This window comes from Rattus rattus, chromosome 5 (assembly GCF_011064425.1).
Source record: "Rattus rattus isolate New Zealand chromosome 5, Rrattus_CSIRO_v1, whole genome shotgun sequence".
NCBI classification, from domain to species: domain Eukaryota; kingdom Metazoa; phylum Chordata; class Mammalia; order Rodentia; family Muridae; genus Rattus; species Rattus rattus.
This window is the reverse complement of record NC_046158.1, coordinates 150,764,685-150,781,513: the sequence shown is the minus strand read 5'-3', so window position 1 is coordinate 150,781,513 and position 16,829 is coordinate 150,764,685. Positions and strand designations below refer to the sequence as shown.

At 52.5% G+C, this 16,829-nt stretch overlaps 1 protein-coding gene across 2 annotated transcripts in view; it reads right to left on the bottom strand.

Annotated features, from left to right (window-relative positions):
* Nucleotides 1–4,030: 4,030 nt before the first annotated feature.
* Nucleotides 4,031–16,829, bottom strand: part of Ptgis (prostaglandin I2 synthase) — a 51,344-nt gene continuing 38,545 nt past the window's right edge. For both annotated transcript variants that reach the window (XM_032904761.1, XM_032904760.1), the window contains exons 6-10: nucleotides 15,106–15,287; nucleotides 8,949–9,117; nucleotides 8,007–8,188; nucleotides 7,583–7,734; nucleotides 4,031–4,327 (exon numbers count right to left, since the gene is read on the bottom strand). In XM_032904761.1, coding sequence (XP_032760652.1) covers nucleotides 4,183–4,327; nucleotides 7,583–7,734; nucleotides 8,007–8,188; nucleotides 8,949–9,117; nucleotides 15,106–15,287 — 830 coding nt within the window. In that variant the 3' untranslated portion in view covers nucleotides 4,031–4,182. The remainder of the gene's footprint in view (nucleotides 4,328–7,582; nucleotides 7,735–8,006; nucleotides 8,189–8,948; nucleotides 9,118–15,105; nucleotides 15,288–16,829) is intronic.

Here is a 16,829-nt window from a genome sequence, read left to right as displayed (position 1 = left end):
TTTAATCAAGCCATGGGTTTCCTGGCTCAAGTCCCTGCAGATGAATGAAGCCTGTTTTTTGGATCAACCCAAAGTATCTCTTCCTCCTCCGTCTATCGCCTACCCACAGACCTCAGCATCCCCTCCCCCGTGGTCTCAGTCACTAAGCCCCACCCAGCATCTACCCACTCTCTCCACCACACACATGCCGACTGATTCCTCTGTTTCTCCGTCCATTCACAGATCCTAAACTGCCCATCTTCCCATTGTCCACTCATCCTTTTGCCCTCGTCCTTCTACCAACACACCTGTCTACCATTCACCCACCCATTTGTCTATCCATCCATCCACCCGCACACCCACTTCTAACTCATCCACCATCCATCCATCTATCCTCCCCTCACACAGTGTTTTTTATCCACCTGCTTCTCCACTCATCCGCCTACCCATCTATCCACCCATGCACACGCTCCTCCACCATCCCGAACCTTCCCAGCCACCACCTAACAATGGCTTCTCAGGCTCTGCACATTACAATGCTTGGTGCATACTGAGCTCCGTGAGACCCCAGCATGGTCTCCTGCGTTCTCTCCCTGGAGAGCAGTATGGGTGCCACCAGAATGTCCCCACAGAGGAAGCCTCTTGGTGGTCAGGACTTTGAAAGTCGTTGACTTCCAGGGTTTAGGGCCAAAAGATGATGGAATGCAGGAACAACCAAGGGGCAAGCTTCCAGCAGAGCCATTAAGGGTAAGCTGATCTTCTTTCTCTCTTCAAAGGAGCGGGGGAACTCCAAGACACACAAAAACAGTCAACAAAAGAAACCGAGGCTGCCGAGAGGGAGCAGATATTTCATTTGAGTGAGAGCTCAGCTCCCCTGCCCTTTGGACCTGGAGTCTCTCCTGCCTCCTCTCCCCTCTGCTGTCCTTGGCCAGTGCTTCCTCTTCCTCCCCTCCCCTCCCCTCCCCTCCCCTCTCTCTCCTTAGCCTCCCCCCACCCCCAGCCCTTCACGCTTGCTGGCCACAAGCTCCCAGGATGAGACCAGATGGACTGGCACTTCCAGTTCACCTCCCAGCAGACGACCTCACCCCCAGACATGCAGGTTCCCTCTCTAGAATCACACAGAGGCTGTTCATCAGCAAGACTTTAATGGACGCACGTCCGTCTGACAGCATGACACAAAGCTTGAATGCTGTGTTGAAACCAGCCAAGTGTAACCGCCATGCTGCTCACGGAACACACCGTGACGCTGTGTTTATTAAAAACAACAGAAGCCTTGAAACCAGTGTCTGGGATAGATGCTCTATCTGGACGCTGGGCTACCAGCCCCTTGCCATGGGCACTTCACCCCTCTTTTGGCCTCCTTACCCACTTAGAGTCCACCAATGAGAAGCTGAGGGGAGACATGGGCGAGGCTTTCAGCCAGCCAGGATACTGGCTCATCTAACCCAAGAACCCAGGCCCCAGCACCCAGAGTCTTGACCTCCACTGTCCAGGGCCCAGTTCAGTGTGGGGCGAGACCATCTGGGGAACACATCATCAGAACAAACTGCAGACGGTAGCACTGACTACAGCCAGGCACGGAGAGCTGAGATCCTGCCCATGCAGGTGGCTAATTCATCTCTCCATTCTAAGCTGCCAGTTCTTCCTGCCCTTCCTCTTCCTTCAGACAGCATTGTGCATCCCGGGCTGACTTCAACTCACTGTGTAGCCCAGTCCGACTTCTGAATCTCTAATCCTCCTGCCTCTACCTTGCTGGGATTTCGGGCGTGCACCACCATAACCCAATTTAGGAGGAACTGGAGATGAACTCAGGACTTTGTGCATGCTACCCAACTGAGCTAAATTCCCAGCCCGTTATAAAAGAAAGAAGCAGGGAGTGGCAGGAATTAAAACGAGGGCATGCATGAACACCCCCCCGCCCCCCTCCGAGCGCTGCTTCAGCACGTCAGGTCCCCACCGGAGCTGCCTGCCCTTAACCACAGTGTTACTCGTGTCTCTGAGGAGCTGTCACCTTTAAGGGGAGCCAGCCCTTTATCAAGTGCAGGTGAGCATCGTGGGGACAGCCCAGCCTGATTCAGTTAGGATGGGGCTCTGAAGGGCTTCCCCTAGCACACCAGGACCGAAGCCTGTGAGACCTTCAGCAGCTATTTCTGCCACTTTCTTCCTCCCCTTCCAGCCGTGAGGAGGCAACTGGGGGTTGCCATGGAAACAGGCTCATCCTCCCACAGGAGGCTTGCCAGCTCCGATTTCCTGCAAAGATAAAAAAGAAGGCAGCAGTGGGGGGTCACCCAAGCATGAAGCTGGGTTTCCCTGGGGATACCCACACTCCTGCCAATCACACTGTCTATCTGGGAATCCTGAGGGTGCCTGGAGACCCAGGGCCAGGCAAGCCTCCAAGCCCCAGCCCTGCTTCAAGAGCTGAGCCCCTGGAACACACAGACTCAGGCCCTTTTCTGTCTTCCCAGCTCAATCTAAAAGGACCTCATCACAGATGTGTCTGCACCACGCTTGGGTGTTTCTGGCTGTCAGCTCTCCAGTGCCAAACAGAAGTGTCCCACTGCCACCCCGAAAGCCTTCGGAATGAGGAACAAACTGCCCACCCAACATCTGCTCCCAGGAGAGGTGTGTAGGCTGAGCTACTGGCAGGAGCTGTGTGACCCCAGGCAAGTCACTTTACCTCTCTGAGCTTGCTTTCTCATCTGGAAAGCTGGCCTAACACTCCATTATCTCAAGGGTGCTTCCAGGACCTGCTGTGCCCGTCTCAGCATTTCAAGGTACTCGGGACGCTGGACATAGGGCCACACACTCTCATCCCAGCACTCAGAGGCAGGTGGATCTGAGTTCAAGGCCAGCCTGGTCTACAGAGTGAGTTCCAGGACAGCCAGTGTCACAAGTGAGGCTGGCAAGCCACAGTTCCCTTGAAGTCAGTCTTTTCTCCTAACACTGACACAAAGGTTGGTTTTCATTACTGGCTTGGTGTCGTGGCTGTGCCACCCAGAGTCAGGCGAGCGTCTAGCTGAGGAGTAGCCAGCCGGTTCCTGTCACTTCCCACAGTAGTGCTCCCGAGAGTCAGAACGGGGCTCGGACCCCGGTGCCTTTGAGATCAGAGGGGACTGGGGAGATGTTGATTTGGATATAGCTGAAGCCTTGTGCTGGGTACCCCCGGCCAGAGCTACTCTTGGGGCCATGGGCCTGGTGTGGCGGGGGCATTCACATGAATTCTCCCCAGATAACATGATACTATGTTGTTGTTTAACTGGATATCTCTAGGTAACCTTGATTGTCCTGGAATTCGCTATATAGATCAGGCTTGCCTACAACTGAGAGATCCCCCTGCCTCTGTCTCAGGAGTGCTGGGACTAACGGCCTGTGTCACTACAACCAGTTCTACTATGTTGATTTAAAAAAACAAAAAGTATTTATTTTATTTATATGAGCACACTGTAGCTGTCTTCAGACACACCAGAAGAGGGCATCAGATCCCATCACAGATGGTTGTGAGCCACCATGCGGTTGCTGGGAATTGAACTTAGGACCTCTGGAAGAGCAGCCAGTGCTCTTAACTTCTGACCCATCTCTCCAGCCCCCTGGGTTGATTTTTAATGTGCAGGCTGAACAAAGCTGTCTTGCTGCAGGCTGATATACACCACAGCGGGGGTGTGTATGCTGGGATTCAAGGGATAGACTCCTTAGACTGCCTCTCCAGACATCTCGCAGGGCCAGATCTTTCTGTCATGCCCCTACCCCAGTCTTAGCACAAGGGAAACCCTGCTACCTACTGTCTGCGAATCAATGGAGGACTATGCGTCTTTCCAGACAGCCGCATGAAAAGGGGCCATGTCTCTTTAAAGATCTGGGGATAGGACTTAAGAGTAACAGACATACTGAAGAATCCACACACTGTCCTCCAAGGACCCGTGCTAGCCAAGGCCTGGACTGCACCAGCTACCAAAGGAGGGGACAGTGCCTGCTCTGAGAGTCGGGGGCATGACGATGTGGACCATGAGTACCACAGGACTAGAGGCACAGGAGAACTTAGAACACAGCCTGATTTGGAAGCAAAGTCTTCACAGCGAGACACAGAGCTTTTATTAGCCTTTCCTGCTCTCAGTGTTCTCACTGTCCCCTCCTCTGGACACAGCATTCTGGAGGAACAACAGGAAGTCAGGAGGCCCCAGATGAGTGTAGTGTCTGCTCCACAGGTCACAGCCTGGTACGGTACCGGATGGGCACATCTTCCTCCGGCTGCATCAGGCCAAAGCCATATCTGCTAAGGTCAAACTCCGGGACCTCTGTGTCCTCACTGACCAGCTCCAGGTCGAAATGAGTCAGCAGCAGGACCACAAACCTGCAAAAAGAGGGCGTGCTGCACACTCTGGCCATAGCAGACCCAGGCAAGGTGAGGCTCAGTGGTTGTGTCTGTGGCAGCCATTTCTAGGTCATAGCCCCTAAGAGTCAGAGTGTGTGTGAATCTCCAGCTCTCCCGCCTACAGCATCATCTGCAGATGCCCAAACAGCCAGAGAGAGGGAGGGCCCCAGCCATGTGTCTCTAACCCCACACCTGCGTGGCACTTAAGTAGTTCTGAGTCCCCGGTGCATCACAGTGTTCATGGTGACAAGATTCTGCCTCTCCACGAGTCTGCAGCCCTTTCCCTAAGCTAAGAACTAAGTCACCCCTAGCCAGAGCCATGTTTACCAGGAGTGCCTACAGGATTAAAACCTGCGCCACTCCCTCAAGACTCCTTACCATCACCGAGTGACACAAATGTCACCAAGGGCCACCTTTGCCAGGCAGCACTCTCTACCGCCACCTTTTGGAGACACATAAAGCTGTCCTATCTAGGATGCTCTCTGACTCAATGACACAATGACAAGTCCGCCCAGTGAGTCGATGGTGATCCTAATTGACCTGGGCCTCACCACTGTTCCCCACCTCGGTTCAGGGGCCCAAAGCCACACTAAGCACACAGCAAGCACTTTCTGAGAGAGGAGCCGGTGAACGGATGAGCCAGTCCACTGGGCTTAAGAGGAAGTGACGGTTCAGGGGCCCAAAGCCACACTAAGCACACAGCAAGCACTTTCTGAGAGAGGAGCCGGTGAACGGATGAGCCAGTCCACTGGGCTTAAGAGGAAGTGACCCTTGCAGGGTCTGTTCCCACTTGGGGGCTTGCTTCTCCTGTGGGGTCAAGGGAGTAAAGACGGAGTGTGTCTCTTCCAGCTCTGGAGGGGTTGGGTTATCTGAGGTAGGAGTCTCACTACCCGTGTACCAATGGTTAGAGCTATCGATGCTGCCGTCCACTGAGAGCTTCTAGCAGGGAGCTCACAGGGACTGAGGTAAGAGCAAATTCACTCCTTTGTTGAGAGGCCACGAGCAAGGTACCATCTAAGCATGACAAAGCCAGCGCCTGTTTTATCTGTCCCTACATGAGTGGAAGCAAGAACTGTGACTAAAATTCTGTCCTAGTTACTGATGTGAACGAGTCTATGCTGATATGGTTGACTCGTTAGGGCATGAGCAGAAGGCAAACCTCACCTTTGCTCTCTTGCTGGTTCATGCTCCAGCCACAGGGGTGAATTCAGAGCCTGCACTGGCGCAGCAACCCCCCCCACACACACACGTGTGTACCTGAACATCAACTGTGCCCCGTCCACCAGACTTTGCAGTGCACACCTAAGTCGCTGAGCCAGCTCCCTACCCTTGTGCATTCCTCAAGCATGTGTAAAACTTCATGGGATGACCTGTATATGCTCGGCCCAGGGAGAGCACTATTAGGAGGTGTGGCCCAGTTGGAATGTGTGTGGCCCTGTTGGAGTGGGTGTGTCACTGTGGGCGTGGGCTTTAAGACCCTCACCCTAGCTGCCTGGAAGCCAGGATTCTGCTAGCTGCCTTCAGATGATATAGAACTCTCAGTTCCTCCTGCACCATGCCTGCCTGGATGCTGCCATGCCCCCACCTTGATGATAATGGACTCAACCTCTGAACCTGTAAGCCAGCCCCAATTAAATGTTGTCCTTAATAAGAGTTGTCTTGGTCATGGCGTCTGCTCACAGCAGTAAACCCTAACTGAGACACTGCATGACCATGTTCCATTTGGTGCTAATCTCTGTGTCACTGATGGGCTTCAGTCTCCCCTTGCCTATGTCCTATGACTTTACTTTCTGAGGTCCGATTTGTTGTGTGATGCCGAGGATCGACTCTTGTGCCTCGTGTGTGCTCAGCAAGCGCCCTACATTGAGGGCTGACCTCTATCGGCCATCTTGTTATTCTTAATTCTGAAATAAGAGCTCACTAAGTGGCCAAAGTCGGCTTTGAAACGCACCATCCTCCTGCCTCAGCCTCCCCCACAGCTGGGATTATAGCTCCCAAGTCTGACACCCTGCTGCTTACGCTGCCTGATTATGCGTGATAAGGTGGTTTTTAGGAAAGGCTGTTAAACATTAGGGCAGAACTGACTCCATCATGGTGTCTACTTCGCTGTCCAGAAAAGTGAGGTCAAAGGGTTAGGTGACTTGCTGTCCCCCAGCATGGTGCCTTTGTGTCAATGACGTGACGTAAATACTGACTAACATTTCTCAAAGCCTGTGATGAGTCAGGCAGTGGGGTAGGCACTTAGGAAGGCCATTCTGATCCATTTTGGGGCTGTAATGGGTACCCAAATTTCATAGCTGAGGAGGCAGGCTCAGAATGTTATAGAAGCTAGACAGAACAATGGGCAGAAGTTGCAGGCCTGCATCCAGCCAGTCTGTGGTCCTGAGACCGAGGCTGGAAGAGTCCCAGGAGTATGAGGGGAGCTGCCTAGCCCTCCCAGGAGTTACAACAACCAAGGGGCACCCTAAAGATCAGCCAGCTCCTGCCACAAAGGTCTGAACCTCCTGCAGCAGCCACAGTCAGCCACAGCCAGAGTTCGGTATTCCCGCTACACGTTCAGAGGGAGAGCCTTGCTGGCACATCTGATCATTATGTGAGAAATCTGAAATGTGGCTTCTGATTTTTAAAAGAGTGTTTTAAAAAGACAAATAAACGGATTTGCGGACAGGAGTTGACTCTCTGCCAGTTTGGAATCTAACCCCTAAACCATTAGCCTGAGGCCTTCAGTCAAAGAAACAGTAGAGGCATCAAGTGTCACAGCACCTTGGCCACATCCTGGGCCACATCCAAATCCTGCCCCAGCCATACCTCACTAATGGGACCCTTCCCTACTGGGCCATGCCCTGCTGTCCCCCATGCCCTGCCGCGCCAGCTCTGTGCTCACCGCCCTGTACCTCACCAGCCCCCATGCCCTGTCCCAACGGCTCGGTGCACTGCTGCCCCCATGCCCCGCCGGCCCTATGCCCCACTGCCCCGTGCTCTACCACTCCCGTACCCCGCCAGTCCCCATGCCCTGCCCCACCACTCTGTGCCACACCATCCCCATGCCCCATGCCTCACCAGTCCCGTGCCCTGCCAGCCCTATGCCCCGCTGCCCATGTCCATCGCCCTCATACCCTGCCGGCCTCCATGCCCTGCCCTGCTGGTCCCATGGCCCGCCGCCCCCATACCCTATACCTCACTAGCCCGTGCCCCGCCCCTGTGCCCCGCCCCCTGTGCCCCGCCCTTGCTTACTGTTTGATGCTGTTGACCGCATAGCTCTTCCCCAGGCACTGGTTGTGCCCTGCGCCCCAAGGCATGTTGTAATTCTTCAGCCGTTTCCCATCTTTGTAAAAATCTTTCTTTTCTGACCCATCTGGGTTCAAGAACCGGTTGTATTTAAAGACCTGAAACAAGAAACTGATGTGTAATGTCACCCCACACAAGCCTGTGCCAGGACAAAGGGCTGGGGATCTTATTCCCGACTTGTCACTACTGAGCGCAATGGGAAGTGACTGGACGAGGCTTGGTGAAAGGACTGTGGAGATGACAAACCCCAGGCTGCAGAAGGAGCAAAGAACACGCCAGGTTACCACTCAGGACTGGCTGATCCCTCCGTCATTTTCCCCACACCCCACAGCTCCTGGGATAGCCAACCCTGGCCCTCCCTGCTACTTACCTCAGGTTCTGTGTAGATTTCTGGGTCCTTCTGGGGACTCAGGAAAGGAAAGAGGAGAAGGCGGTCACCGCGTCGAAGAGAGAATTCCCTCCCGTCTGCCATAGGCAAGGCCAGGTCTGCCATGACCTCACGGGTGATGAAGGGGGCGGCCGTGAGCCGGAGGGTCTCATTGAGCACACTGTCTGCAAGGGCGAGGGCAGGGAGGGTCAGTGGGCTGTTCTCTTTCCCAGATGACACTTCCAGTTCTTGTTTAACAGAGCAAGGACCAGGGGGTGTGTACCTTGTACACGATCACACAGCGAGGTGGGAAAAGCCAGATGACAAAGTGTGAACTCTGTGATCCCCGAGAAACCCTTGGTACATGGGGAGCGCGGAGGGAAGTGTGATCCACGAAGATATCAGACAGCCAAGGAGGGTCTAATGCTACACCCGCACTGTGCATTCCTTTCTGGGGCCATTCCCCACCAGTTTCCACAAGCTGCACTGTTGATCTACTCTGAGGTGGTCGGTGTGAGCATTCATTGGCCAGTCCGCCTAACTCTCTGAGCCCTGTGATTGGTTCTGGATGAACATATAACCCAAAAAGCCAATGAACACATTCACAGCACTTCAAATAGGAATGCTGAGTGAGAGACCCAGCCTCTAGCTGCTGGCAGCCACTCAGAGACCAGGGGCAGCTCCAGGAGAAAATAGGGGGTGAAGGATGGAGACACTAAGCCCTGGCGACACTGCTCGAGCTCCTGGACTTCAGGCTCAGGACTTTCAGATGTACAACTCGATTTGAGCCTCTTTTCCACTGTACCTACTTCAGGTTCACCAAACACCAAAAATCTTGTGAGACCAGGAGCCCTGGGTAGCTGATACTGGGCATGAATCATGAGGGACACTTGGAGGACTTTGGGGGGCCTGTGCTACCCAGGCTGGCAGGTTTGAACATCTTACCTAGCACAGGCATGCTGTCTAGAATCTTCTGCGGGAGTGCGGTCATCTGTAAAACAGGCTTCTCTGCTTGCCAGACGATGCGTTTCAGCTCTGCATGGACAGCATCGAGGGCTTCTGGGTTCTTGAGGAGGAAGAGGAGGAGCCAGAAAGCCGTGGGTCCCATATTCCCCTGCAACAAAGAGATAGATGCCTGTTACTCTACCAGGATGACCAAGTGGGCTTCTCTGAGAGTGGATGCAAGTTGAGCCTTGGTGTAGCGCTCAGCATGGCTGGGTCATGTGCTGGCCAAGCACCCAGGCATCACCAGTATCTCCAATCTCCAGCCCGTGGCCAAAAGCTGCCTGGAGCTTTGGTTGAGCCTGGTTCCTACTTGAAGGCCTCTCATGGCATCCTGACCTCAAGAGAAGCCCTGGACTAAGGTCATCCGGGTCGCCTCCATAACTCATCAGAGCAAGTGGATAAGAGGAACAAGACCACCAAGCAAGAACACTGAGAGAAGGAGAACACAGAGAGATGGCTCAGTGGTTAAGAGCAGTGACTGCTCTTCCAGAGGTCCTGAGTTCAAATCCCAGCAACCACATGGTGGCTCACGGCTATCTGTAATGGGATCTGATGCCCTCTTCTGGTGTGTCTGAAAACAGCTAAGACCTTGGCCTTCAGAGACCTTGTGTTCTCCCCCACCTTTGACTGGGCCTTTGGGTCCAGGATGAGAAATACACAGGCTCCACAGGCTATAGCTAAATTGCTCCAGCCAGGCCTGGTTAGACCAGCCAGATCCAGACTTGTGAGCCCAAAGAATGTCTGTCCACACAGGCTGCCGGGCTTAACTGGCGGATAACAATAGCTATTCCTAGTTTGGAAAACGTTACTTCCTTCTTGCATTGCAGTGGATTCTCTGGAAGAATAAGCAGGTGAGCAATTACAGGCAAACAAATTATTTTAACTTCCCCCTCAGCATCTTCCAGTGACGCAGACATGGCCGAGCTCCCAAGCAACCTCAACCCGCAGGGAGGTTCTGTCCATCCTAAGTGCAACTGTAGTCACAGACTCAAACATTGCCATTGGACATCTCTCCCAATAAGGTCTTCACGACATAGCTGCACAGGCAGAGGGCATGAATCGCAGCCCCATTCAGCAGCCCCAAATCAGAAACAAGCTGTGTCTGTCCAGAAACCATCGAGGAGGTGACAGCCTAGCAGTGAGACTAGACGTGGGAAGCTGTTGAAAAAGCAGTCCCGGCCTGCTCCCTCAGGATACACAGGAGCAGGCAGGCTGCAAGGTGTGGGGTGAAGTTTGTTGGCTGCTACTGTGTGTGTGTGTGTGTGTGTGTGTGTGTGTGTGTGTGTGTGTGTGTGTGAAGAGCGGTCATGTAAGGGGGCAAGAATCCTTGAGGAGACACGGGCATTGGTTCTGAGGTGGCTGGGGGGCTGGGAGGTTGAGGTGACAGACTGACTTTGTGTGTGTGTGCGTGTACGTGTCTGTGTGTGTCTGTCTGTATGTGTGTGTCTGTGTGTATCTGTGTGTCTGTGTGTGTATCTTGTATCTGTATATATGTGTGTATATGTGTGTCTCTGTGTGTCTGTGTGTGTGTGTGTGTCTGTGGAAGTATCTGTGTGTATATGTCTGTGTGTATCTGTGTGTATATGTGCGTCTGTGTGTGTGTCTGTGTGTGTGTCTGTGTATCTGTGTGTATCTGTGTGTATATGTGTATATGTGTGTTTATGTATGTGTCTGTGTGTGTGTCTGTGTGTGTGTGTATCTGTGTATATGTGTGTCTGTGTGTGTGTGTGTGAGTGTCTCTGTGTGTCTGTGTGTCTGTGTGTGTGTGTCTGTGTGTGTGTGTGTGTGTCTGTGTGTGTCTATGTGTGTCTGTGTGTATGTGTGTCTCTGTGTGTCTGTTTGTGTGTGTCTGTGTATGTGTCTGTGTGTGTCTCTGTGTATCTGTGTGTATATGTGCGTCTGTGTGTCTCTCTGTATGTGTGTGTGTGTGTGTATGTGTGTATATGTGTGCCTGTGGATGTGTGTCTGTGTGTGTGTCTGTGTGTATATGTGCATCTGTGTGTATGTGTGTCTCTGTGTGTCTGTGTGTGTGTGTCTGTGTGTATATGTGCATCTGTGTGTATGTGTGTCTCTGTGTATGTGTGTATGTGTGTCTGTGTGTGTCTGTCTGTATGTGTCTGTGTGTCTGTGTCTGTTGTTGGAGTGGGGCAGAAGCCTTGGGCACTGTCCTCTGCCGTTGCACTGGTGCTGCCCTGCTTGTTTTGTAAGACAGTGTCTCTCACTGGCCTGGCACTTGGCAGGTAGGGTAGGCTGCTGGCCAGCAAGCCCCAGGGACTTGGCTGTCTTGTCACACCAACTGTGATGACAAATGTGTGCCTTCACGCCTGCCTGTGCTTTCTCTTTCTAACCTTTCTAAGGTGGGTTCTGGGCTCTTAGGTGAGGGGCAAGCACTTTGCAAATGGAGTCATTCCCAGCCACTCCCTCGAGCCATGTGATCTCATGCGTGCTTGTGCCTTTTAACCTGCTTGACTTTCTTTTATTCTTTTGTCTTTTTAAATTTCTTTCACCTTTTGAGCTTATAAATTGCATCATTTCCCTTCTTCCCTTTCCTCCCTTTCTCTTTCAAATCCGTGGCTTTTTTTTTCCCTCCCACTTTCTTTTGTTGTTCAAAGTAAGTTCTCTCTGTAGCCCTGGCTAACTTAGAACTTGATATGAAGAGCAGACTGGCCTCGAACCCACTTAGATTCCTGTCTATAGTCCCAAAGTGCTAGCATTAAAGGTGTGTCCCCCGTTGGGTCCCATAGGTTTGTCTCTGACCTACGTTTTGACCCTGAACTCGAGAACATCTGCATCTCATGTGACCAAACCCCAACCTTCTGCCTTGATTTCTCCTCCCAACATTTTCCCCAGCCAGGCTCAGACTGGAAGCTGACCGATCCTGGCTCCCAGTCCTGCACATCAGTACCACAAGAGACTCCAGAACCCAACACCTCTCCCTTGCCCTCCACCCCACCTTCTCTAGACTTCAATTCCTCTGCCTCCATTTCCCTCGAAAGCACAACAGGCCACACTATGGTGCTGCACAGAGTCTTAAAGTATCACAGAAGCCCTTGAGACCCTGTGGGCAGGAGGGGCTTCATTCCAAGTGAGGTGGGCCCTTTAGGACTCTGTGCAGCACCGTAGTATGGCCTGTTGTTTCTGCAGATGAGAACTTGGATCTGTCCCCTGACCCCCACCTCCAGCCCTGTGTACCTGGTTTCTAGAGTAAGGTCATGCACATTCGGGACTTGAACTCGTGTCTGTTGATTAGTTTTTGGAGATAAGATCTAACGTATCCCAGGCTAGCCCTAAACTCTCTAGAGAGGAGCAGGTGACCTTGAACTTTCGATCCTCCTGCCTCTGCCTCCCAAGAGCTGAGGTGGCAGCTGCATACAATAGATCTCTGTTGAAACACCAGGTGAACCCTTGTTACGTGCAGGGTGTGGGTCCAAAGCTCCTTTCGCCGTCCCACAACACCCTGAGGAAGGAGCTGCACAGCTATCGTAGAGGTGGGTAAACTGAGGTAGCACCGTGTGCGGCGACTTGCTAGAAGGTGACAGCCACTTCACACCCAGGTAGATGGGCCCACAGCTGTGTCCAAAGCTGCTGGACCATCAGCCTTTGCCCTGCTCTCACCACCCAGGGTCCTCCAGACCCCTCTGCTGGGAAGACCTGTCCCTTCTTAGTCCTGCCCAAGGCCATCGCTGGGATCTGCTTCTCCAGTGCCTGGCCACCTTCCCAATCTGCGCACAGAGGTCATTTGTACAAGGGGCTCTGAGGACACTTTGGAGCACCCTGTCCTCTTAGCCCATAAATATGTTATCAGGCACGCATAGGGCCAACTGCTGATTAAGACCTGCCCTGCCTCTGCCAGCCTTGGCCTGCAGGACAGTTAATAGCTCTGAGGACACTAAAAATAAGTTGTCAGTCGATGGAGAGGAATCACCCAGGGACACCAGTCACTGCCAAGCAGGGCCAAGAGAAAGCAAAGGGCTGGGCAGGGAGAGAGCAGTAGCCGGGCCTCAGATGCACAGCATCCAAGCAACTGCTCCTTTCCTCGGGTCAACACTGGCTCTGTGACCAAAGTCACTGGTTGCCATCTTAGTTCCCCATGTGTATCTGACCCTCCACTCTCCATGGCCCACGTCGCCTGCACACTGGTGACCTGCTCCTGTCTAGAAGGGAACCTTAAGATCTCAGAAACTAATGCTGGAGAGATGGAGAGGTGGCTCAGAGGTTAAGAACACATCTTCAGAGGACCCGAGTTCAGTTCCCAACATCTGCATGCAACTGCTCTCACAAACATGTTAACTCCAGTTCCAGGAGATCTGGTGCCCTCTACTGGCCCCCTAGGCACCAGGTGGTGCACGTATACACATACACGTGCTACACACACACACACACACACACACACACACACACACACACACACACACAAATCTTCATGATAAACAGTCTCTAAAAAAGATAATAATCTCAGAACTCTTCCAGCCCCACCCCCCGGAGTCATTACTTATTTTTGGGGGGCTCCCCATGCTCAACCCCGTGTGGTAGCCACATTCCTTGGCAAGCTCCAATTCTAAGACTTTGCTCTTGGTGGGGTTGGGGATTTAGCTCAGTGGTTAGAGCGCTTGCCTGGGAAGCGCAAGGCCCTGGGTTCGGTCCCCAGCTCAAAAAAAAAAAAAAAAAGAACCAAAAAAAAAAAAAAAGACTTTGCTCTTGCTGTCCCCCTGCCTAGAATATTTCCAAATTCCCAGATCTCTGAAGCTAGCTTTCTTGACATACAGGGACAGTGCAAACAACTCAGGGAGAGGCCTCCCTACGCCTCTAGCTGTGACTCCCAGGACAGCTCTAATCCCAGCCCTGTTTGCTACCACACATTGACTTCCTCAGCCATTGAGCATGCATCCTGGGCCTTAGCTCCCTGCCCCAGCCTCTCTGAAACACAAGCGTTCCCAGAAGGACTGAGGAACTTGAAGGAGCTTTGCAGTAATTCTCAGAATCACAGGTCTACACTCTACAAAAGCAAAAGTAAAAAATGCCAAGGTCATGGAAAGCAGTGAGAAGAACAGAACAAGCACCAGACGAATGGACACCGAAGGTACAGAGTGGCCAGGCACCACGCAGATGCTGACACAGAGGCCCCGGCAGGATAAGCTTTAAGTGGCTACAATGGTTCTCAGTTGTCAACTTGAGTTCTAGAATCCCCTGGAAGACTGGCCTCTCAGCACGCCTGTGAGGATAATCTTGCCTTAACCAAGATGGGGACCACTCCCTGGGTGGCTCCACTCCTAGGCTCTGCACTGTGTCAGGGGACAGAGGAGGTGAGCATTGACTGTATTCACTGTGACCAGAGCCCACACCGCCGTGGCTTTCCACAACAACGGACTGTAATCTTGAACTGTGAGTTAAAACACTTCTGTCCTTTCTAAGTTGCTTTGGTTGGAGTATTTCATCCCCAAAACAGAGAAGAAACCGGGACAGAGGCACATTTGGGATGACTAGGAGACACAGGTTAGACCGCGATCATGAGTCTGAGCTAAACCTTGTCGTTTGACATCAGGCCGTAGGACGATCTCGCTTCCTGGAGACACTGTGACATAAGCAAAGGAGAAGAGTTGGGTTATTTGCAACTTGGCCACAAATGGGACCAAACCACAGCAGGAGCGAGGGAAAGAAAGGAACTGAGGTGCGAGAGGTTAGAGAACCAAGTCAGCATGTACAGGAGTCCATTAAGCTATGTACAGAGTTTATAGACTGGAGGCAAACCTTTCCCAGAATGCCCAGGCTTTCATCTATCCCAGAACCATATAAACCAGGCGTGCTAGCACATGTCTGTAACCTGGCGTTCTACAGGAGGAAGGAGGATCACGTGTTCAAGATTATCCTTGGCTACATAGCACGTTTGAGGCTAGCCTGGGCTACATGAGTCCCATTTTTCTATCAGTCTGCCATGTTTCCCTATAAAGCCCATCATTTGGACCACCCGTTTACAAAGCTGCTGGCCCAGAGAAACAGTGTCGGGTGGGTCGATCAGTAGGCTGCGTGCTCACGCGTGCCCTCACCTGCTCACACCAGCACACGCACATGAATTCCACACCTACCCACTCATGCTTACTTGTGTGGCCCAGAGCTGCAGCACCAGTGCCCGGGCCTGCATGTCCTCTGACACCCCCATCTCCTCAAGATGTCTCAGGTAACTCTCCAACCAGCTGCTCCGGTCAGCCCTGGAGGCCAGTCCGGCTGGAGACAGCAGCTTCCACAGGCGGCTTTTGACACTGCATGCATGGTCTTTATCCCCTGCGGGGGACAGAGCACAGAAGAGGAAGGTTATAGTCGTCTCATTGAGGGCCACCCAGCCTCAGCCTCTCATAACTCGTCTGGTATCACCGATGGGAAAACCTGGGGTGAAGCCCTGTAAAGTTGCCTAGGACCCGTGTCTTTTGCAGAAAGGCGTAAGGGCCTGCTCCTGCAAGAGAGAATTTCTCCGTAGCAAGAACCCATGGAGATCTCCTGAATGTGGGAGGCTTTCTGGGGCCGTCTGGGAGGACCACATTCAAGGCAACGGCCTCTCTCCCTGGGACCTAAATCATGCATGAAAGGCAGGGGCTCAGAATCCCAGAAAGAGCCTCACTGGCCATGGTCAGGACACAGATCTGGGGTCTCCACTCAAACACCTCCAGAGCAGAGAGGTAAGGTCAGCAGAGGAAGATCCCACAGAGGAGGAGGCTAAGTAGACCTGAAGAGAGGGGAGACCTCCAGGCCGCCCCAATACACCCTTAGGCACCGCAGAGCAAGTGGCTCCACCCAGGCACATACCCCATTTTCTTTTTTTTTTTTTTTTTTTTGGTTCTTTTTTTCGGGACTGGGGACCGAACCCAGGGCCTTGCCCTTCCTAGGCAAGCGCTCTACCACTGAGCTAAGTCCCCAACCCCCATACCCCATTTTCTAAGGAAACTGATAATCCAGGCTAGGTGTAGTGGTGCATGCCTTTAATCCCAGCGCTTGGGAGGTAAAGGCAGGCAGTTAGATCTCTGTGAGTTCGAGGTTAGCCTGGTCTACAGAGCGAGTTTCAGGATAGCCAGAGCTATACAGAAAAACCTTGTCTTGAAAAACCAAATTGGGGGGAGGGGAGGTTGATAATCTAGGTGCTCTTGTGTCTGTCTATCTGTCTGTCTGCTTATAGTTCCTGGTTCTGTAAGAATTTGTTTTCTTGGGCTGGAGAGATGGCTCAGCCATTAAAGGCTAAGCTTACAACCAAAAAATATAAGAATTCGTTTTCTCTTTTCTCTTTGCTTCATCTCAATTCTTTTTTTTTCTTTTCTTTTCTTTTCTTTCTTTTTTTTTTCGGAGCTGGGGACCGAACCCAGGGCCTTGTGCTTGCTAGGCAAGTGCTCTACCACTGAGCTAAATCCCCAACCCCTCATCTCAATTCTTAAAGGCAAAAATCCAAGCATATGGCTACCACATCTGGATTGAGGTGGAAGGTCTGGCCAGTGTTCCCCACCTTGATCGCCAGCCCCCGTGGGTTTCACCCCCTTTCTCTTCCACAGGTTTGGGAGCTGATGTCATATGATGTTCTCACACATTGTGTCCGTTAGTCAGCCCCTGCTCTGGCGCAGTTCAGTTCCAGCTCTTCAGTCACAGTGTGGCCATTGAGTATTCTTACCGGCCACTACATGTGAGCACTTCTGTGGGATCATTGCCTGGAAGAGGCATCATGGGAGGAAAAGATGTACATTTGATATTTTTGGTAGGGTTTTGCCGGTTGGTCTTTCCGTGTATACCGCACCCACCAGGTCTGGGAACTGCTTGAATCCACCCGAGAGCAACTGTCCAACA